Source organism: Geotrypetes seraphini, chromosome 2 (genome assembly GCF_902459505.1).
Source record: "Geotrypetes seraphini chromosome 2, aGeoSer1.1, whole genome shotgun sequence".
In the NCBI taxonomy this organism is placed as follows: Eukaryota; Metazoa; Chordata; class Amphibia; order Gymnophiona; family Dermophiidae; genus Geotrypetes; species Geotrypetes seraphini.
The window spans coordinates 157,493,222-157,517,020 of NC_047085.1; the positions used below are offsets into that span (position 1 = coordinate 157,493,222).

At 43.9% G+C, this 23,799-nt stretch overlaps 1 protein-coding gene across 3 annotated transcripts in view; it reads right to left on the reverse strand.

Moving 5' to 3' along the window:
* Positions 1–13,206, reverse strand: part of MPPE1 (metallophosphoesterase 1) — a 46,601-nt gene extending 33,395 nt beyond the window's left edge. For all 3 annotated transcript variants that reach the window (XM_033934100.1, XM_033934101.1, XM_033934099.1), the window contains exons 1-2: positions 12,797–13,206; positions 7,726–7,834 (exon numbers count right to left, since the gene is read on the reverse strand). In XM_033934100.1, the coding sequence (XP_033789991.1) occupies positions 7,726–7,834; positions 12,797–13,074 (387 nt within the window). In that variant the 5' untranslated portion in view covers positions 13,075–13,206. The remainder of the gene's footprint in view (positions 1–7,725; positions 7,835–12,796) is intronic.
* Between the last annotated feature and the right edge of the window lie 10,593 nt (positions 13,207–23,799).

Consider the following 23,799-nt stretch of genomic DNA (forward strand, 5'->3'; position numbering starts at 1 on the left):
ATTAGACAACGTACGCTTAGAAACAGGACGTCCCAATTTGTTCGGATCAAAGGACAGAAAGAGTTGGGGAACTGATCTGTGGGGTTTCGTACACTCTAGATAGTAAGCTAGAGCCCTTTTACAATCCAAAGTATGTAGAGCCTGTTCCCCAGAATGAGAATGAGATTTCGGAAAGAAAACAGGCAGAACAATGGATTGGTTGAGATGGAATTCCGAGACAACCTTAGGGAGAAACTTTGGATGTGTACGCAGAACCACCTTGTCATGATGAAAAACCGTAAAAGGTGGATCTGCGACTAGAGCATGTAGTTCACTGACCCTCCTGGCAGAGGTAAGAGCAATAAGGACACTTGAAACTTGAAAGGAGTGGTAGCCAAAGGTTCAAATGGAGGCTTCATTAAGGCAGAAAGAACCACATTGAGATCCCAGATGACAGGAGGGGCTTTAAGAGGTGGTTTCACATTGAAAAGACCCCGCATGAACCTGGACACCGGGGGATGAGCTGATAGAAGATTTCCATGGACCGGCTCATGAAAATCAGCAATGGCACTGAGGTGGACTCTGATGGAAGAAGATTTAAGGCCAGAGTCAGACAAAGAAAGCAAATAATCCAACAATGTCTCCACTGCCAGCGAAGTTGGATCAAGATGATGAAGAAGACACCAGGAAGAAAATCTTGTCCACTTCTGATGGTAACATTGCAGAGTGGCTGGTTTCCTGGAGGCATCTAGAATGGAACGAACAGGCTGAGATAAACGAGTATCATGAGAGGTCAGCCCGAGAGATACCAAGCTGTCAGGTGCAGAGACTGGAGGTTGGGATGTAGAAGGGTCTCCTGAAGCTGTGTAAGCAGAGAAGGAAACAGAGGAAGAAGAAAAGGTTCCCTGGAACTGAGTTGAAGTAGAAGGGAGAACCAATGTTGCCTGGGCCACCTCGGAGCAATCAGAATCATGGTGGCTCGTTCCCTCTTGAGCTTGAACAAGGTTCTCAACATGAGAGGCAGAGGAGGGAAAGCGTACAGGAACAGATTTGACCAGTCGAGGAGAAATGCATCCGCTGCCAGACGGTGAGGAGAGTAGAGTCTGGAGCAGAATAGGGGCAGCTGGTGATTGTGAGGAGCTGCAAAGAGGTCTATCTGAGGGGTGCCCCATTGAGCGAAGATAGACTGTAGAGTGAAAGGATCGAGTGTCCACTCGTGAAGCTGGAGAATTCTGCTGAATTTGTCCGCTAAAGAATTCTTTTCTCCCTGAATGTAGATAGCTTTCAGGAAGAGATGGTGATTTATGGCCCAAGTCCAGATCTTCTGGGCTTCCTGGCACAAGTTTCGAGAGCCCGTCCCTCCCTGCTTGTTGATGTAGTACATCACAACTTGATTGTCTGTGCACAGCAGGAGGACCTGAGGAAAGAGAAGATGTTGGAAGGCCTTGAGGGCATAAAACATCGCTCTGAGTTCCAGGAAATTGATGTGATGCTTCTTTTCCTGGGCTGTCCAAAGACCTTGAGTTTGAAACTCGTTCAAATGAGCTCCCCATGCATAAGGAGAGGCGTCGGTGGTGATGACTAGTTGATGAGGAGGTAGATGGAACAGAAGACCTCTGGATAGATTTGAGGATACCAACCACCATTGTAGAGACTGACGAAGAGATGATGTCACAGATATGTGTCGTGAGCAAGGATCCGTCGCTTGGGACCACTGAGTAGCAAGGGTCCATTGAGGAGTGCGTAGGTGAAGACGTGCGAGGGGTGTGACATGGACTGTGGATGCCATGTGACCCAAGAGTATCATCATTTGCTTGGCCGAGATGGAATGTACCTGCTGACATAGAGACTGAAGAGTCTGAAGACGGTTGGATGGCAGGAATGCTCTCATGAGGAATGTGTCCAGTATCGCTCCAATAAATTGAAGTCTTTGAGTGGGGATGAGATGAGACTTGGGTAGATTGATCTCGAATCCCAATATTTGTAGAAATAGGATGGTTTGGTTGGTGGCCAGGAGTACTGCTTGAGCGGATGTGGCCTTGATTAACCAGTCGTCCAGGTAAGGGAATACCTGAAGGTGGTGAGAGCGTAGAAATGCAGCTACCACAATAAGACATTTGGTGAACACCCTTGGAGAGGAAGCAAGACCGAAGGGCAGCACCTTGTATTGGAAATGACAATGATTGATCATGAAGCGGAGATACCGTCTGGAGGTTATATTGATCGGTATGTGAGTGTATGCCTCTTTGAGATCGAGGGAGCATAGCCAGTCGTCTTGATTGAGAAGAGGATAAAGGATGGCTAGAGAAAGCATCTTGAATTTTTCCTTTACCAGATGTTTGTTGAGATCACGAAGATCTAGGATGGGTCTGAGATCTCCCGTTTTTTTGGGGACTAGAAAATAACGGGACTAGAATCTCTGCCCCTTTTGATCTAGAGGAACTTCTTCTATAGCGTTCAGAAGGAGGAGGGATTGAACTTCTTGAATAAGGAGGGCAGATTGAGGACTGTTCAAAGCAGACTCTTTTGGCAGGCTTTGGGGCGGAAGAGTCTGAAAGTTGAGAGTAGCCGTGGCGGATGATGTTGAGGACCCATTGGTCCGAAGTGATAACTTCCCACCGGCTGAGGAATAGAGAAAGACGACCTCCTATAGGTTGAGGCAGGAGAGCAGATATAGGAGTACTGGCTATACTTTGGAGAATTAAGTCAAAAGGGCTGTGTCTTCTGCTGTGGAGGTGGCTTCACAGGTTGCTGCTGTTGCTGTTGTCTGGGAGGCTGGCGTTGTTGCTGCCGTTGACGCCTGGGTTGCTGGGCAGCTGCTGGTAATGGGCGATCTGTGAAGCGGCGTTGATAGGCCGACTGTTGCCTAAAAGGCCTTGCTGGAGGAGGCTTTTTCTTATTTTTAAGTAGGGTATCCCAGCATGTCTCATGAGCAGAGAGCTTTTGAGTGGTCGAGTCCATGGATTCCCCAAAGAGCTCATCCCCTAGGCACGGGGCGTTGGCTAACCGATCTTGATGGTTAACATCAAGTTCGGTCACCCGAAGCCAGGCCAGGCGACGCATTGCCACAGACATTGCTGTCGCTCTGGATGTAAGTTCGAAGGTGTCGTAAATGGACCTAACCATGAACTTACGCAGTTGAAACAGAGATGACAAGCAATGGTGAAAGGATTGTTGCTTACGATGAGGAAGGTACTTCTCAAATGAAGCCATGGTGGTAAGGAGATGTTTAAGATAGAAAGAAAAATGAAAAGCATAATTCCCAGCTCTATTTGCCAACATTGCATTTTGGTAGAGCCTCTTACCAAATTTATCCATGGCTTTACCCTCTCTGCCAGGAGGTACAGAAGCATATACACTGGCTCCTGAAGATTTTTTAAGGGTAGATTCGACAAGTAAAGATTCGTGTGGAAGTTGAGGTTTGTCGAACCCAGGAATGGGAATTTCTTTGTATAAAGAGTCTAATTTACGTGGGGCCCCTGGAACCGTTAAGGGAGTCTCCAAATTCTTGTAGAAAGGATCCCTTAAGATGTCGTGAAGAGGGAGCTTCAAAAATTCCTTTGGAGGTTGGTCAAAGTCAAGGGCATCCAAAAAAGCTTTAGACTTTTTGGACTCAGCCTCCAAAGGAATAGACAAAGAGTCACACATATCTTTCAAAAAACTGGAGAAAGATGAAGTGTCATGCCTAGAGGACGGGTCAGGTACAGCAGAATTCTCCTCATCTGAGGAACATTCCCCTTCAGAGAGAAAGGGTTCCTCTGAATCTCCCCACAGATCAGGATCCCTGACATGGGAAGAACGGTCCCGAGACTCTGGAGTAGATGGTTCTACGTGTCGGGTTTTGCGCACCGACTTACCCGACCTCATCGATACCGAGCCCGGCGATGTAATCGATGGCACCGGTGCCGAAGTCTGCACCGACTGATGCTGAGCTCTCGGCTCCGGTGCGAGGACTGGCATCGATACCAATGAGGTCGAGTGAAGCGGTACCGAAGGAGTGGATGCAGACAGCACAGGCTGTTCCACTCTCGGTACCGGCTCAGTGCGGACTGGCACCGGAAGGTTCGGTGCCAGGATAGCTGGAAGGAGCTGTTGTAATTGTTCCTTGAGCTGCACCTGGAGAATGGCCGCAATACGGTCATCAAGGGATGGCACCGGTACCGCCTTTTTCTTCTGCGGTACCTGCGGTGCCGCTCGACGCCCCGGAGATGAGGAGCCCGATGTCGAGAGACTCACCTCAATAGGGGCGGAGCGCTTCCGCTGGCGCCTCACAGTCGGCAGGATTGGGCTCACTGCACTCGAGACCGGAGGACGCTCCAGCGGGGAAGGCTTCTTAGCCGGCTTACCTGAATGCTGGGACGCCGGTGCGGTGTTGCGCGGCGTCGAAGAAGAGGGTGCCGACTGAACTGGTGCCGAAGCCGGAGTCGATGGAACGGGGTCGGACATCTCGGCACCGAACAGTAATCGCTGTTGTATTTGGCGATTTTTCAGGGTTCGTTTTTTAAGTGTGGCACAGCGGGTGCAGGTGGAGGCCTGATGCTCAGGACCCAAACACTGAAGGCACCAGTTGTGTGGGTCCGTGAGAGATATAGGCCGAGCACACCGCTGGCACTTTTTAAACCCTGGCTGAGGGGGCATGAACGTAAAAACGGCTTCAGCCAAATCGAAGGCCGAGGCCTCGATGGTGGCAGAAGGCCCTGCCGGGGAAAAACCAAATTTGAGGAAAAAAAGAAGTTTTTTGTTTTTTTTTTTTACAAAAATTAAAGAAAGGGAAAAAGACAAAAAAGTCAAAAAGGTTTACGCGAGCGGGAAGGCAAGTCAGAAAAAATTTTCAACAGCCGTTGAAAAACGCGTCTTCTTAGCTCCGCGGAAACTAAGAAACTGGGGACCGCGCGCCTCTGTCGGGCGGGAAGGCACTCGCGCGTGCGCGGTGCAGCATGCCAGAACTTTCCAAGTTCTTAGAGTGCAATCACTCTAAAATTGTCCATACCGGGGCTCCGTCGGTGCCGTCACCCATCAGTCAAGAATATGCTGCCTGCTTGTCCTGGGATAACTCCTTTTATCTTCAAACGTTACTTTGAGATTTTCGGTCCTTTTATTCATACTCTAGTTAATGAAAGCCTATGTCAAAACATCATGCCAAAAGCATGGAAAAAATCAATCATCCAACCTGTCATTAAAGATCAAAAAATTAGTCCTGAGGAACCATCTAATTACAGACCAATAGCTAACATCCCTTTCCTAGCAAAATTGACGGAAAAAGTAGTTTTTAATCAAATTTCAGAATTTATAGAAAAAACCAATGTCCTACACCCGAATCAAACTGGTTTCAGACATCACCATAGTACAGAACATTCATTAATTGGTATGTCCACTTCTATACAATACCTTTTGGATCACCATCAATCGGTTTTACTAATTTCGATTGATCTTTCTGTAGCCTTTGATACGGTCGATCACCAACTTCTACTTAATAGACTCCAATCTATTAGAATTACAGACCAAATTCTCTCTTGGTTTGTATCATACTTCACAGACCGAACTTCTACTGTTCTTTTTAATGACTCAATGTCTAAAACCTCACAAACTACGTATGGTGTTCCTCAAGGATCTATTCTTTCTCCTCTGTTATTTAATATTTTTCTTGCACCATTAATGACCTTAGGTTTCCACGTATTTGCCTATGCTGATGATATTCAGCTTTTACACCCATTGGATGCTAATAACTCTTCAGACATTTTAAAGATTAATGAAAAACTCGATCAAGTATATCACTGGCTGGACACCAACAGATTTGCACTTAATATTAACAAAACTAATGTGATGCTTTTTCCATGGAAAGATAGTTCTAAACTTGTTTCTTCTATTTTTATAAAAAATGTCCCCCTACAATCAGTTAACAGCACAAAAATCTTAGGGGTGATCTTTGATCATAAACTGACTTTCTATGACCACATTAGTAATATTGTTAAAACAACCTTTTACAGGCTGCGCCAAATTCGCTCACTCTCACAATTTTTATGCTCAAAATCTCTTAATATTCTCATTCATTCTTTGGTGATCTCTAAACTTGATTATTGTAATGCCCTTTTTAAGGGCATTTCTCTGAATGAAATAAAACGCTTACAAATTATTCAAAATGCTTCCATTAAATTAATAACTAAAACTAGGAAATTCAATCATATAACTCCTCTTCTTAGGAAAGTGCATTGGCTTCCTATATCTCACCGGATAACATATAAATTATGTTTACTTACTTTTAAATCCCTGTTTTATAAAACTCCAGCATTCATTTATAAATTATTAATCCCTTATATTCCAAATAGAACACTGAGATCCAATGAACAAAATCTATTGACGATCCCTTCTCTTAGGGTTATTAATACAATACGGCAATTTATTTTTTTTGTTACTGCACCTCAAATTTGGAATTCTCTCCCTATTTACTTAAGGGAAGAACGTAATCTGGAGAAATTTAAGAGTAATTTAAAAACTTTTCTTTTTAAGGATGCTTTTGATAATTAGTTAGCAGTCCGCTGGTTAAACTTTTATTTCTATTGTTTAATATTATGACTTTTGTTTTCCCTGCTTTTCGTTTTTTTACCCTGATTGTCTTACTTTTCTTTAATGATTTTGTATTTCATTCTCCTTTTTCCTTGTGTTCATGGTTTAAGTATGTCTTTTAGTCCGCTTGGATGTAAAATATTGTTAAGTATTGTAGTGTCCCCCAAATACTGTAATTTTTTTAAATGTTCATCGCTTAGAAATATGATTAAGCGATTAATCAAAAATTTTATTAAACTTGAAACTTGAAATGGGAACAGAATTTTCGGATTCATTTCTCTGAAGAGGACTGGTCTAGAATCTGTGCTGAGGTACAGAGAGAGTCTCGTATATTGGTGCAAGAAAATGCTTATAAAATACTGGCACGCTGGTATTTAACCCCTGAGCAGTTACATGTTATGTACCCTCAATTCCCTGATTCCTGTTGGAGGTGTGGTATGGGTCCTGGCTCCTTTTTGCATATCTGGTGAGAGTATGGGGTGATTTAAGAAATTTTAGTTGCATGATTCAGGACCCGATACAGTTTTTATCCCAGGTGTGCCTGCTTGGGTTGCATAATCTTAGAGATGCTACCTGGCAGACTAAGCTGGTGCGTATGGGTTTGGTAGCGGCAAAATGTCTGATTGTACAGCATTGGAAGAAAAACGTTGCTCCATCAGGGGAAGAATGGTTGGTCAAATTCAAAAAACTAGCACAGATGGAGTGAATAGCTGCTTGGCATTATGGTTATTATGTGCAGCAGAAACGGACTTGGGACAAAATATTCCATTTTATTTAATCCTTTCTTAGATCTGAGGGGGGGGGCTTGTGGGGAATTACGGGAGTCTCTCTGAAGGAACCACAAAGGGACTTCCACATAGAGTTCATTATGTTTTGTTTTATTTTTGTTGTTAATGTTTTCCTTTATACTACATGGTATGATGGGGGTGGAGCTGGGATCTGACGGTGAAGTGGCAGCTATAATACATATTGTGTTGTTGTTATGTTGTGATTTTCTGCGGTGATGTATCCCAGTGATGTGAGATTGTGATGGTTGCATTGTACCTTTATAAAATTATAAAATTCCAATAAAAATTAAAAAAAAAAAATCTACAAGTACCAGCAGCAGTTAGATGAATTTTTTAAAGGATACACAAACCTTTTTAAATGTATCTACAGAATATGCAATGTTGAATGTTGTACCTCAGGAGAGCTCCACTTTCCCTCATCAAACACGTCTCCTAGAATGAAAACAACATCTGGCTGCAGCAGCCACAGTGCACTCTGAAAGGATCGCTCCATCTGCCATTCCCTAGAGAGACAAGGAAAAGAGAGCTACTCTTGAGTAAATTTAAACAGCCCAAGAAAGTACCGTATTTTCACTCATATACCGCGCACCCGTGTAAAACGCGCACACGGGTATAGCACGCGGGAAACTGTAATTTATGTAAAGAAATTTTTATATAGCGCGCACACCCGTATACCGCCCCGACTCTCCCGTCGCCGCCCGACTCTCCTTTCGCCCGCCCCGACTCTCCTCTCGCCCGCCCCGACTCTCCTCTCGCCCGCCCCGACTCTCCTCTCCCCCTTGAAGTCCTGTCCCCCCCTTAAAGCCTGATGCCCCCCTCGACATCCGATTCACCCTCCTGCAGGACCACTCGCACTCGCACCTGCACCCACACCCCCACCCCGAAGGACCGCTCGCACCCCCACAGCCTCCCACCCCCCCCCCATCATGGAGAAGCTGCCTACCGTTGTCCTGCTGCTTCCTCTGCCGGCAGTCCCGTCCCTTCTCTGAGCTCTGCGTCTGCGCTGCTTCCTCTTCCGGCGTTCCCGCCCTTTCTGACGTCAGAGAAAGGGCGGGACCGCTGGAAGAGGAAGCAGCGCAGACGCAGGGCTCAGAGAAGGATCGGGACCGCAGGCAGAGGAAGCAGCAGAACAACAGTAGGCAGCTTCTCCATGAAGGGGGGGTGTGGGAGGCTGTGGGGGTGCGAGCGGTCCTTCGGGGTGGGGGTGCGGGTGCGAGCGGTCCTTCGGGGTGGGGGTGCAAGCGGTCCTTCGGGGTGGGGGTGCGAGCGGTCCTGTGGGGTGAATCGGATGTCAGGGGGAGGGGGACTATGTAAAAAAACATTTGGACAACGCACTCACGAATATAACGAGCATGGTTATACTCGGTTTGTAAAATCGTGTATAACGCGCGCATTATATGCGTGAAAATACGGTATGTAGCGGCATAGCTTGGATGCTTTCCTATGCAGTGTTAAAGAAAGGGGTAACAGCGTTTTTATATTATTATTGCGCTCCTGTCCCGTGCAGAGCCACTATCTGAATGGCTGCTACGAGTTCTCAGGAGACCATGGAAACTCGCGAGGTTGCCAAGAGAACTCACGGCAGACATTCAGATAGCGGCTCTGCACAGGCAGAAGCATAGGAAGATCGCTCCTGCCCCGGTTTACCGCTGGCCTGCCAGGGATTTTAAAGGTGAGCTTTTTACTAATCAGGGAGGCAGGGGGAGGTGAGAGTTGTTAGAGTCAGCCGGTGAGATCAAAAGAGCAGTCTGAGGCCTTCAGAAAGAAGATTGTAGCAACTTATAAGTCTGGTAAGGGATTTAAAAAGATCTCGAAAAAATTTGACATTAGCCATTCCACAGGCTGGAAAATAGTGTACAAGTGGAGGACTTTCCAAACAACTGCCAACATGCCCAGATCTGGCCGTCCAAGCAAGTTGACCCCCAGAGCAGACCACTAGATGCTAAAAGAAGTCTCCAAAAACCCTAAAATGTCATCAAGGGACCTACAGCAGGCTCTTGCTACTGTTGATGTGAAAGTGTATGCCTCTACAATCAGAAAGAGACTGCACAAATTTAACTTGCATGGGAGGTAACTTTTGCACTCTAAGAGAAACATCAAGGCCAGACCGAAGTTTGCCAGAGAATGTAGACAAACACCAGGACTTCTGGAACAGTGTTCTATGGACAGATGAGTCTAAAATTGAATTTGGACACCAGAAAAGAGGCCATGTTTGACGTACACCAAATACAGCATTCCAGGAAAAGAATCTCATAACAACTGTGAAGCATGGAGGTGGAAGTGTCATGGTTTGGGGATGCTTTGCTGCAGCAGGACCTGGCCAGCTCACCATCATAGAATCCACCATGAATTCTACTGTGTATCAGAGGGTGTTTGAGGAACATGCGAGACCATCTGTAAGAAAATTAAAGCTGAAGAAGAACTGGACCCTGCAACACAACAATGACCCAAAACAAACCAGTAAATCTACGAAGGACTGGCTGAAAACTAAGAAATGGAGAGTCCTGGCGTGGCCAAGTCAAAGCCCTGAGCTTAATACCATTGAGATGCTGTGGGGTGATTTGAAACAGGCTGTACATGCAAGAAATCCCTCAAACATCTCACAGCTGAAAGAATTCTGCATTGAGGAGTGAGCCAAACTTCCCTCAGACCAATGTCAGAGACTGGTAGAAAGCTATACGAAGCGTCTCACTTCAGTTATATCAGCCAAAGGGGATAACACTAGCTATTAGGGTGTAGGGCAGTGGTCTCAAACTCGCAGCCCGCAAGATACTATTTTGAGGCCCTCAGTATGTTACCATTGTTCTGGAATGTTGCCAATCTCACTTCTGTAACCTCACGCAAGCACTTTCCTACATCTATACGCGATTGTGAGGTGGAGTGGAGAGGACAATCGCATTCACCGTCCTGTGGAGCGGTGAATGGTCTTGTCTACGCAGTTAAAAAAGTGAGCACGCGCGGTGAACAAGCGGGCGGTCCGGCAGCCCCCTCTCCCGTGCATCTCCCTCCCTCCCTTTCCTTTACCTTCTTTTTGTGGTGATTTCTATAAGGCTATGCGTTGTATTGCAGCCGGAGCCTTGAAGTAGTGTCGCATGTGGCTGCTGGAAAAGTCTCCTCTGACGCAACTTCCTGTTTAAACGGAGGAGACTTTTCCAGCAGTCAACACGACGCAACTTCAAGGCTCCAGCTGCAATACAAAGCATAACCTTATAGAAATCGCCAAGAAGAGAAGGTAAGGGGAAGAGAGGGAGGGAGATGTACGGCTGGCCGGAGGGAGGGAGTTGCTGGACTGCGCAAAGGGTGCTGGGGGGAATGGAGAGGTTAAGACGCTGTTCAGCCTGAAGGGAACTGGGGAAGAGAGAGTGGGGGGAAGACGCTGGAAGGGAAATGGGGAAGAGAGAGTGGGGAGAAGACGCTGGAAGGAAAATGGGGAAGAGAGAGTGGGGAGAAGACGCTGGAAGGGAAATGGGGAAGAGAGAGTGGGGAGAAGACGCTGGAAGGGAAATGGGGAAGAGAGAGTGGGGAGAAGACGCTGGAAGGGAAATGGGGAAGAGAGAGTGGGGAGAAGACGCTGGAAGGGAAATGGGGAAGAGAGAGTGGGGAGAAGACGCTGGAAGGGAAATGGGGAAGAGAGAGTGGGGAGAAGACGCTGGAAGGGAAATGGGGAAGAGAGAGTGGGGAGAAGACGCTGGAAGGGAAATGGGGAAGAGAGAGTGGGGAGAAGACGCTGGAAGGGAAATGGGGAAGAGAGAGTGGGGGAGAAGACGCTGGAAGGGAAATGGGGAAGAGAGAGTGGGGAGAAGACGCTGGAAGGGAAATGGGGAAGAGAGAGTGGGGAGAAGACGCTGGAAGGGAAATGAGGAAGAGAGAGTGGGGAGAAGACGCTGGAAGGGAAATGAGGAAGAGAGAGTGGGGAGAAGACGCTGGAAGGGAAATGAGGAAGAGAGAGTGAGGAGAAGACGCTGGAAGGGAAATGGGGAAGAGAGAGTGGGGAGAAGACGCTGGAAGGGAAGAAGACAGAGATGCCAGACTATGGGGGAGCGGAGGGAAGAAGATTGTTGCCAGACCAATTGGGGGTGTGAAGGGAGAGGCACAGTAACAGAGCAAATGGAAGGCGCAGAAAGAAGACACAGTGGATGGAAGGAATTGAATGAGATGATGAAGGAAGCAGAAACCAAACAACAAAGGTGGTTTAGGATAAAGTAGTATATTAATTGTGTTGATAAAAATTTATAAGCAAAGCCCTGCCAGCTGAACATCTCTTTCTCTAGTTCAGCAGCCAGAACTTTGATTTATAAGGAAGGAATAAGCTAAATATTGCAGTACTGAGGCTTGTATGGATGCTGCTGGGATGGGGTGGTGAAAGGGACGAGGCAGTGAAGGGGATGGTGGTCCGGGGATGGGGCAGTGACGGGTACAGAATTTTTCCTTGTGTCATTCTCAAATAAGCAGCTTTCCACGGGGGGGGGCCTAAAACTCATAGTTATGTATTTTACAATGCTAATGCTGTTCCTCATTAGATGGACTAAATTTAAAGTCCTGATGTCTCAGACCCCCTCGTAGGGATAAATAGCCTTGAACCCTCCCCCTCCCAGGGTGAAACATGTTGGCTGATTAGTTCCTGTGAATCTGATCGCATAAAGCAAAGCTAAGTATTTAAGTATTTAGCATCTTTGAGCAATGTTGGTTCATTTTATTCACTTTATTTATAACACTTGATAAACATCGGACCTGATGAAGACGATGTATAAAAGCCATATACTACAAAACTAATTGAGTATAATGGTGACATCGCTGAGGGACCTTGAAAGCTTATGACTGTAGTGAGAGTTTCTTCAAGGATGATATTATAAGATTATCTTTACACTGCATTCTCTAATAAGCAGCATAAAATCAGTTTTACTACTTGGGATCTAGCTAGGTACTTGGGACCTGGATTGGCCACTGTTGGAAACAGGATAGAGGCAGACAGCGTGCCAGACTTTAAGAATAAATGGGATACCCATGTGGGATCCCTAAGAGGGTCAAGATAAGGAAATTGGGTCATTAGGGCATAGACATGGGGTGGGTAAGCAGAGTGGGTAGACTTGATGAGCTGTAGCCCTTTTCTGCCGTCATCTTCTATGTTTCTATGATACTGGGCTTGATGGGCCTTCGATCCCTCCCAGTATGGCAAATTTTATGTTCTTATGAGATCAGATTTATAAAAGCGCCTAGTGAATCTGAATCTAGGTGTAATACTACACCATTTTACTATGAGGGGCCGCTGAAAAGTTCTCAGCCCAAGCAAGAGAATTATGTGGAGCAATGAAATTCGCAAGTTATTCCACACTTTTCGTTTCAATTAAATGAAAAGAAAAGAGTGGAATAAACTGTAAGTTTCACGGTTGGGCTGAGACCTTTGCAGCAGGCTCCTCCTAGATACAATACTGGAAGCCAAACTCATACTCTATATTCACCCTTACCTTTTAAGTTTGTCAAACCAGTGTCCTGTAATTTCTCCCAGCAAGTGAGTGTCTGATAAAAACATGGCCTTTAAGACAGGCGGGCTCTCTTTTCTGTCTCCCTGGACCGCAAGTCCGACCACTGGCCAACTGCACTGTGCTATCACAACGTAGTAAATCAGGAATTCGCAAAAGACAAACACGAAGACCAAGAAACACACGATCTTCAAAAGAAAAACAGCCCTCTTCTTGTGACGGTGACGCTTCGAATGGCCACATTTGAACGCCTGCGCAGCCATTCGTGGGTCAGGGAGTGCAGAGATGCCAAGTCATTGGCTTTGGACCAGCTCTGCGCGCACGCGGAAACCGAGGCGCCCCACTCCCTTTCTTCCCCACCTGCAAGCCGCCATCTACCTCTGCGCTCCCTTGACCCGCCCCCCTCTGACGCAACATCCTATTTCTCAGGCAGGAAGTGACGACGAAGTCGTATCCAGGAGAGGTCAGGAGGCGAGAGCGGGAAAGCTGTGGAAATAAGAGTGATTAGAGACGAGTTTGAAAGGATGAGAGATGACGAGCTGGGGATTTGAGTTTTGAAACGAGAGGGAGGTGTGGGATCGGAGCTGGGGGGGTTTGAGAATGAGGGAGAGAGATGCCGGTCTGAGGCTAGGGGTTTGGGTTTGAAAGAGCGGCAGGGATGCCAGGCGGTTTGAGCGTCTGCTTCCTCCGGGTTGCCTCTCACCGCATTTGGAGACATTGATAGGTTGGGGCGGCTTCGATCTCATCGAGTACCTCCTGTTGGGGTCATCTGGGTGCTGTCTGAAGAAAAGACCTTGAAAATCCCTAAGGAGAGAGCGCCCATCTCGACCCAAGCCGCGATTGTACTTGTGGGTAAGGGGTATCAGAAGCTTGCAAAGCGTCTCAGACTCCATGGCACTTATGCACCCACATTATTGGCTTTGACTATTTAAATACAAGATTTTTTTATATATATATTCTTTATTCATTTTCAAATCTTGCAACAAGTGTAGAATATTCAATCAATTAATTCGTACAAAATCACTTGACATTCTTAACATTATTATTATTAAATGCATATAAAAGAGACCCCCACCCACACCCAACCCAACCTGATAAATACAAGATCTTTCTGTAGTTCCACTCCGTCTTACTTTAGCCTTACTCCTGGCGGAATTCTGCGCAGACCTTCAGTTTTGCTCCTGACCGACCCCCCCGTGAGCTCAGACACATCTGCAGGCCTCCCCCAACGAAGCAGCAGTGGTGGTAGCCGGACGGCAGAGGTAGCTATGTGAACGGGCTGTTTGCAGCCCGCCGGGGCCTTCCCTCTGCCATATCACTTCCTGTAGATTAGTAGCAGAGGGAAGGGACATGGATGCTGCACTGCAAAGGAGGAGAGGGGGAGAGGAGGAGACATCATGGGGATGCGCTAGACCTGCAGGGGAAGAAGGAGAGGGGAGTGGAGGTGAATGCTGAAACGCAGGTCAGAAGGAGAAGGAAGAGATGTTTGACTGTAGAGAGGAAAAGAGAGATGCCAGACCATAGGGAGTAGGGAAGGAATTCAGGGTGCAAGTGAGAGAGGTGGTGGTTGGGGTGAAGAGACATGGATGCTGGACCTGCAGGTAGGGGGAATGGCAGAGAGAGGGTGACCAAGACCAGAAAAGGGAAGGGAGGAAGAGAGATGCTAGTCTGTGGGGGCTAAGGAGGGGATTCAAGGTGCAAGTGAGAGAGGGGTGGGACTTGGGAGGAAACAGAATTGCAGTTGGAGGGAGAGGGAACTGAGGAGGCTGAAACCTGCAAAAGGAAAAGGCAGGAAGGCATTTCAGACCTCAGGAGAATTCTACAAAAACACTACAAATAAACTTTGCAAAATTTTTAAATATGCGAATTTTTAAACTGTTTGCGCAGTAGCCAAGTATCCCAGATAAGGGCTCACTCGCAGGGGAGCAAATTACTGTTATTTCCACAGCTGCAAAAGATAATATTTCACCCAGTAGGCATTACCAGGAATGGGTGCAATACAAAAAAATTAACTTTCTAGATTAGAGAATTGAGCAGGAACAGAAATCGAATCTGTCCCTGCCCGTCCCAATAAACTTCAGAAGTAGTTATTTTATTTAATTATGCTACTAACTTAAAGGCTCTGGTAGAGACTCATTTAATAATAATAGCTTTATTTATATCCCATCAGTTCAAGACGGTATACAGTAAAGTAGAAATACAGTGTGGATACCGCAGGTATTGAGACAAGTGAAGAGAACAGGCAGATTACAGCATAGGTTTAGATATAGAGGGGGGTTGCACGGGTAGGGGAAGTGCGTGTTGTGATTGTAGGTAGGCTCGATGGGTTTCATGGGATCAGATAAACTTGTCGAAAAAGTGGGTTTTCAGAGATTTTCTGAAGAATTGGTATGATGAGGAGTGCGCTTAGGGTGTTGTTCCAGATGCCTGCCTGAAAGGATAGTGTCCTATCCAAGAAATTTTTTGTAACGACATCCCTTGGGAGTGGGGAATGCAAACAGAAGTGTTCTGCAGGAGGGGCAGGGATAATCCTGAAGTACGTACTGTTTCATGAGGTAGGTGGGCGAGGTGCTGAATAGCGTCTTGTAACAAAGGCAGCCGAATTTGAAGATGATTCTGGCTTCGAGTGGTAGCCAATGCAGTTTTTTTGTATTATGGGGAGATGTGGTCAGATTTTTTCAGGCCGACGATCAGTCTTACTGCCTTATTTTGGATCTTTTTTTTGTGGGCCAGTATGCTCTGGTTCAACCATGGCCAACAGAGGGGCTGTTGAATGTGTTCCCTCCGTGGCCATTAGTGGGCAAAGTTCTTCTCTGCATAATTCGCCATCTGGGTCTCGTGGTTCTGGTGGCTCTGGCTTGGTCTCGACGACTTGGTTTACGGATCTGGTAAGGCATCTGGTGACAGATCCTCTTCCTCTGCCTCTCTTGGCTGACCTTCTAATTCAGGGTTCCATTCCCATGTTCGATCCAGGTCCCTTTTGTCTTACGGCTTGGATCTTGAAAGGGGTCGCCTAGGTAAGAAAGGTTATTCAGATAAAGTGATCTCAACTCTCTAGGGGTCCCGGAGACTTTCCACCTCTCGGGCTTATGTGAGGGTTTGGCATCTATTTAAGGAGTGGTGTGATGCGAGTGGAGTGGTCTCTTTTTGTGCTTCCCTGCCTAACATCTTAGAGTTCTTGCAGGATGGCCTGGATAGGAGACTGGCTTGCTCTTCTCTCCGGGTTCAGCTTGCGGCCTTGTCAGCCTTTCGGGGGTTATTGAAAGGTCAGCATTTGACTGCCATTCCTGATGTGATTTGCTTCTTGCGGGCAGCCAAGTTTCTCAAGCCTCCTGTACAACCCTCTGTTCCATCTTGGGATCTCAATCTGGTTCTGTCAGTTCTAGTGCGCCCTCCTTTTGAGGACGACTGCTCTTTGAAGGCCCTTACTCTTAAAGCGGTCTTCTTGGTGGCTGTTACTTCAGCTAGATGAGTTTCTGAGCTGCAGGCTTTCTCTTATAGGGCTCCTTTTTTGGAGTTTTCTAGGGAGCAGGTTGTCTTGAGGCCTGTTCCTTCTTTTCTGCCAAAGGTAGTTTCTCCTTTTCATGTCAATCAGGCAGTGGTCCTCCCGGTGTTGGGTAGCTGGGAGGGCTCTTCTGAGCAGAGACAGCTGCACAAGTTGGTCAGTCGGGACCCAGAAGATCAGGAAATCAGATCATCTCTTTGTCTTTCTAGTGGGTCCTCATAAGGGGGATGGTGCTTCTAAGGCTACTATTGTGCGCTGGATCAAGGAGACTATTGCTTCCGCTTATCTTCTGAAGAAGATGCCTGTTCTAGAATTTCTCAAGGCTTATTCCACTAGGGGTCAGGTAGCTTCTTGGGCTGTCTTCTCTAATGCCTCCAATGCATATTTGCAAGGCTGCATTCCTTTGTAAGACACTACCGTCTGCATGTTCAAGCGCGTCGGGCTGCGGTATTCGGTGAACATGTTCTGGTATTGGCCCTTCGGGGGTCCCACCCTTAATTGGTATTGCTTTGGTACGTCCCATTCATAAGGACTATACCAGTCTACCAAGCGATACAGAAGGAGAAATTAGGTTCTTACCTGCTAATTTTCTTTCTGTCAGCTTGTAGACTGGTATAGTCCCCCACCCTATCTGTCTTTGTGCGGTGATTGCGGGTTTTTGTTTTGCTCGCGTGCAGATTTTGTTTTTTCCGCAGGTTCTAGAATTTTTCTAGGGCCGGGGAGAACAGCGACTATGGCTCAGCTGTGGGGCTGTTTTCTATACCAGGTTTAAGTTCTACACATGTTCCAACAGTAGTTTATAAGTATTTGTTCTTTTTTCCACTCCTATTCAGAGTGTGTTATACTGCTTTCAGTTGAAGTCTAGGTTCTGCTTGGCTATTCGGCAGACTGAGTTACTAGGGAGATTCTAGCCTGATATACAAGTTTGTGCTCGGTCTCCATCTGCTGGTAGCAGTGAGGCATATAAACCATTCATAAGGACTATACCAGTCTACAAACTAACAGAAAGAAAATTATCAGGTAAGAACCTAATTTCTCCTTAGTACTCCTTCCCCTTTAGAGCTATATTTTGAATGTCTTCTATTAAATCTATGTCCTTTTCTTCTGTCTGTGAAGGAGGCCTGTACATCACACCAATGTAAACATATTTTCCATTCCCTCTTTCCATATTGACCCACAGTGCCTTTTCCTCACCAGTCCCTAAAAAGGAAAAAAAAAAAAAAACCACGCACACACAGAGCATCCAAACCCGATTACTCTCCATGCACTCACATCTTCATCCTGCAAAACCATTCACTTAGTCTCATATACACACACCCTTACATTCAAGGTCAGATACATTGCATTTTAGATGCCCTGACTTCACTGCCAAACAAAATAGTGGAAACAAAATTGTGGAACACATAGACAAACATGATTTAATTAGACACAGTCAGCATAGGTTCAGCCAAGGAAGGTCTTGCCTCACCAATTTGTTTGACTTCTTTGAATGTGCAAAGATACATGTAGTTAAAGGAGAGCTGGTTGATGCAGTGCATCTAGATTTCCAGAAAACTTTTGATAAAAAGTTCCTCATGAGAGGCTCCTGAGAAAATTAAAGAGTCATGGGATAGGAGGCAATGTTCAATTGTGGATTAAGAATTGATTATCGGATAGAAAACAAAGAGTAGGGTTAAATAGCCATGTTTTCTCAATGAAGGAGGGTAAATAGTGGTGTGCCACAAGGATCTGTACTGGGACCGGAGCTATTTAACTTATTTATAAATTATCTGGAAATTGAAACTGAGTGAGGTGATTAAATTTGCAGATAACACTAAACTGTTAAAATGCATGTGGACTGTGAAAAACTGCAGGCAGACCTTAGGAAACTGGAAGACTGGGCACTGAAATGGCAAATGAAATGTAATGTGCACAAATGCAAAGTGATAAACATTGGAAAGAATAACCCAAATCACAGTTACCAAATGCCGGTGTCCACTTAGGGGTAAAGGGAGGGGTAAGCACCCAAGAAACAAATCTCAGTGTCATTGTAGACAATATGTTAAAAACTTTCACCCAATATGTGGTGGCAGTGGCCAACAATGCAAACAAGATGCTAGGAATTATTAGAAAAGGGATGGTAAACAAGACCAAGAATGCTAAAATGCCTCCATATTACTATATGGTACAACCTTACCTTGAGTATTGCATTCAATTCTGGTCACCGTATCTCAAAAAAGATATAGCAGAATTTTAGAAAGTTTATTGGGAAGAGCTGCCAAGATAAAGGGGATGGGACACCTCTCATAAGTGGAAAGACTTAAGCAATAAAATGGTAGGCAGAGACATGCTTAAAAAGTCTGCAGACGGAGGGGTCCTTACTCAAATCTGATCTCAGGGCAACTGCGCTGACTCATCCCGCAAAGGTATCAGCAAGATCCAAAATAGAAACAGTGTCAGGAGACAGACGAGGCATAATATCCATATGGCAACTAATGCTATCGAATTCTGTCATAGCCGAGCAAGAGGGCTCCCAAACAGGGATCTCTGCCACTGGCGCAACCAGCTTAAAAGAAACCGACGCACCTGCCGGCTGCATTAAACAAGCTGGGTCCGAAGAATACACTTTCCAGAGGAGCCAATTAAAGTCCAGGGAAAATTTACATCTTGTGTCCACTGCCAGGCCCTGCTGAGGCGCCCACACTAGGCCAAAGAAGTCCCTAGATTCAGAACGCAGGCATTTGGCACCAGACTCCAGAACAGTCTCTGGGTGAGACTTTTTCCAAAATCATGGACCCAGGCCGGATCCCCAGCCTAGAGGACCCAGGGGAAGCAAAGCCTGAAGCTTCCCCCCACTCCTCCAGTAAGCTGCAGCACACAGTACACAGTTGCTGATCCATCACCAATCCAGCACAATCCACGCACACATTTGACAGATTAGGGGCTGAGGAGTCCATCCTAAATAATTTTTAACAAAATTGAGGGGTTTTGAGGCAGAAATTAAAACTTTTTTAAAAAATCAATAAAAATCCAAGATGGCCGCCACCAGTGAATTTGTGCAAAAATAAAGAAAATCTGAAAATAAAAAAGTGGTTTGGGGTAAAACTCTGAAAAATGAGTTTTACCAAGTTCCACAGACCACCCCCACATCTCTCATAAAAAAAATAATGGAGGTGTACTTACAGTCTGTGAAGTGCCTGCCTGTCAGCTCTGTTACACTGCAGCTAAATGGAGGAAAGGATTTTTTGCCAGTAGGATGGACTCCGACTGTACCTCCATCCCCACAAAACCACTCCACACGATCGGGGGCGGGAAACACAGCCTACGCCCTGAAACACGGAGGGACTTTTACTCAGGATGCATACAGCCTGCGCTTAAATCCCTTACAAGGTCAGAGGGTAAGCAAGTTCTCCAGAGAATGGACCCCGAGTCCAAAATGGGTGGCACACAGCAGGATGGCTTTACAGGTCCACCAAAGTTTCTCTGTGAAGCAGGAGTCCGGCTCCGTGGGACTGTGCCCTTTCCTCCAACAGAGGATCACCGCAAAGTAGTCTCAAGGCACTCCAGACACCAAAAAGACAAATTTAAAGCAAAAAAAAGATGAAAAAGATGCAGAGCAGATTTCTGTACAGATTGCTTGCAGAAATTGAAACTGCAGGGGGCTCCAACTCTCTCTCTAAGGTAGGAGGAGTACATGCTGAGAAAAATTTTTGGATTTCTGCAACTCCCAGATTGTGGGAAGGGATTGAACACGTGGAGGGGCATAATCGTAAGGGACGTCTAAGTCAGTTTGCGTCTAAGCCACAAGTCATCCAAAATAAAAAACAGCCTAGGACACATTTTCGAAAAATACATCCAAAATTTTTTTTGTTTCTTTTTTTTTTTTTTTTTAAAGTTCTTTATTCATTTTCAAATTGAACAGCAAGTGCACAAAAGAATATTCTATACAAGTTATTTCACAATAGCACATTAATCTCTACCACATAATATTCTAGTGATATAATAACCTCCCAACCACCTACCCTTTATCACATTTTCAGTAAGAATAAACACACATATTATATAGCATATTTTAACATATTATGTATAAATTATTCCCAACTCCCTTCCCCCCCTTTTAGTGTGCTAACAAGAAAAAAAAACCCCAAAAAGAAAAGGAAAAGAGAAGAATCGATGACTATTCACCACAATATGTTGCCAATGGCCCCCATATTTTTATAAAGTTAGTATATGTCCCTCTTTGTACTGCTATTGCTCATTCCATTTTAAATATATGGCATAATGAATTCCACCAAAATGTATAACTAAGGTTTCTGTGATTTTTCCAATTATTGGTTATATGTTGGATGGCAACCCCTGTCATAACTAATAAAAGCTTGTTGTTATATGATGATATTTGACTCTTTTTCCTCATCATCATGCCAAATAACACTGTATCGTAAGAAAGTGCAACATGATTTTCCAATAATAAGTTCACTTGAGACCAGATTGAATTCCAAAATATCTTAATATAGGGACAATAATAAAGTAGATGATCTAATGTCCCAGGTTCCAGATTACAGTGCCAGCATTTATTGGATTTAGAACTATCTATTTTTTGTAAACAAACAGGGGTCCAAAACGCTCTATGTAATAAAAAGAACCAAGTTTGTCTCATAGATGCTGACACTGTACATCTCATTTTCCAAGACCAAATTCGTGGCCATTGAGCTGCAGAAATTTGATGCTTGATCTCAATGCTCCAAATGTCTCTCAGACCATTCTTTGATTTTTTTATTCAAGTATCCAGATAATAATTTATACCACAATGCGGCTTGATGTCCTAGGAAGTCTGCTTGGAAGCATAGGAATTCCATACTATATGATTGTTCAAAATCTTCCATTCAGGGAGCCCTACCTGAATAGCCTGCTTCAACTGCAACCATTTAAAACTTTGTGTTTTACTAAGCCCAAAACTATGCTGCAGTTGTGAAAATTCAAGCAGTTTACCATCTGAAATAATATCATTTAAAGTTTGAATACCTGGAATGAGCCAGTTCTTCCAAAGGACTTGAGCTCCGCCTATTTTAATCTTGGAGTTTATCCATAAGGATTGATTAGTTGACTTTTTAATTGGGATAGGTGTTAAATTATTAGTATATCTCAATGTTTTCCAAGTATCCATTAAAATTCTATTTTCCCTATATCTCCTAGGCATGTTGATACTTAGAACATGAACTAAGTTCAAAGGAAACAAAAGGCACCATTCCAAATACAACCAATCTGGTGCATTATCTATGAATTCTGGGAGGATCCAATACATGCCCCGACATAAAATATAGGCTTGATGGTACCTATAAAAATTTGGAAAATTTACCCCACCCTCCTCAATTGACCTTTGCAAGGATACTAAAGCAATTCTAGGCATTTTGCCAAGCCAAAGAAATTTCGTAAGAATACCATTAAGCTTTTTATAAAAGGACCCCTGAAAATAAATCGGTATCATACTCATTTGGTAACAAACCACAGGCAAAATCATCATTTTAATAGTTTGAACTCTCCCCCACCAAGAAAGCTGTAAGAGATTCCATTGCTCACATAATTCCGTAACTATTTTCAATACAAATTTTTCATTTTCCTTTACTGTATCCTCAATTGTACTTTTAATTTGAATACCAAGATACTTAAATCCTTCCTCTTTCCATATAAATGGAAAAGAATCAAATAATTCTTTTAGACAATAAACATTTAAGGGTAAAATTTCTGATTTACTCCAATTAATTTTATATCCTGAAAATTTACCAAATAAATCAATCAATTCCAACAAACAAGCAGAATATCAAATAAAGCAGAATATCATCTGCATATGCTGAGATCTTATATTCCATATCAGAATAAGGAATACCCCCTATCCCCTTTGCTTATTGCATAGCTAACAATAAGGGTTCTAATACTATATCAAATAACAAAGGAGACAAAGGACAACCTTGTCTAACTCCCCTCTGCAATTGAAAACTCTCAGACAACGTATTATTAATATTTAATCTTACAACAGGGAAGCTATACAATGTTTTTATCATTTGTATAAATCCAGAACCTATGCCAAACCAATCTAAAGCTTGATACATAAAGTTCCATTCTACCCTATCAAAAGCTTTCTCTGCATCTAAAGAAAAAGCAAAAACCGGCTCTTCCATATTTTTTTATAAATTTAACATATGGAACGCTAATCTAGAGTTATTAGAGGAATGTCTTTTAGCCACAAACCCAGTCTGGTGCATATCTATAATATAAGGGAGAGCTTTAGATAATCTCAATGCCAAAATTTTCGCTAAGAGCTTATTATCCACATTTATTAAAGATATAGGCCTATAGTTTGAAACCAATGCGGGATCTTTGTTTGGCTTAGGCAAAACAATTACTATTGATTCAGCCATAGTACCCTTAATATGACCTTTTATAAGTTGTGTCTGATATAAATTTAATAAATAAGGTGAAAGGACATTTTGAAATGTTTTATAAAATTCAACCGTATATCCATCACTACCTCCTGGAGCGGATCCAACTCTAAGAGACTTCAACGCTGATTCTATTTCTTTTAGAGATATAGGTTCTTCTAAACTTCTTTTTATATGTTCAGGAACCTTAGGTCCAACAATTAAATCTAAAAAATTTAAACCATCTTTTTGCCTCTCCATATAAGGCTCAGAAGAATACAGGCCTTTATAAAATTTTAGAAACTGCTTTAATATTTGATCAGTTTGGTTATTTATAATACCTTTATCATCTTTTATTGCATTAATGTTGTTTCTTCTTTTCTTTGCTTTAAGATAATTTGCCAATAATCTTCCCGCCTTATTAGAGCTTCCATAATACATTGTCTGTTTAGAAAACAAATCTCTTATCATTTTTGAAGCTAATTCATTATATTTACCTGTGGCTTTTAAAAGAGCTTGCAAAATGTCCTGGTCCCATTTGCTTATCAATTTGGATTCTAATAATTTAATTTCTCTTTCTAAATTCAAAAATTGCTCTTTAACCTGTTTCCTAATATAAGCAGAATAGGAAATAATATAACCTCTCATAGTCGCCTTAAAGGCATCCCATAAATTTTCAATAGATGTATCCTCTAATAAATTAAATTGAAAGAATTCCCTAATTTGTACTTTAAAATCTGCCAAAAATTTGTCATCCACCAGCAATGCATTATCAAATCTCCACAGAAGTCTTCTATTCTCTAATTGATCTAATTGTAATTCCACCCATATTCCAGCATGATCCGAAATAATAATTGGATCAATGGAAGCTTTAATCACACGTTGAACTTTATGAGATGAAACAAATATATAATCAATTCTCGAAAAAGACTTATGGACCTGTGAACAGAATGAAAATTCCTGATCATTAAAATGAAGAATACGTCATATCTTTTAAATCACAAGACTGAACCAGATTTTCTAATCCTAAAGATTTTATACTCTTACTTGGTTTTTTATCCATTAATGGATCCATTACAGCATTGAAA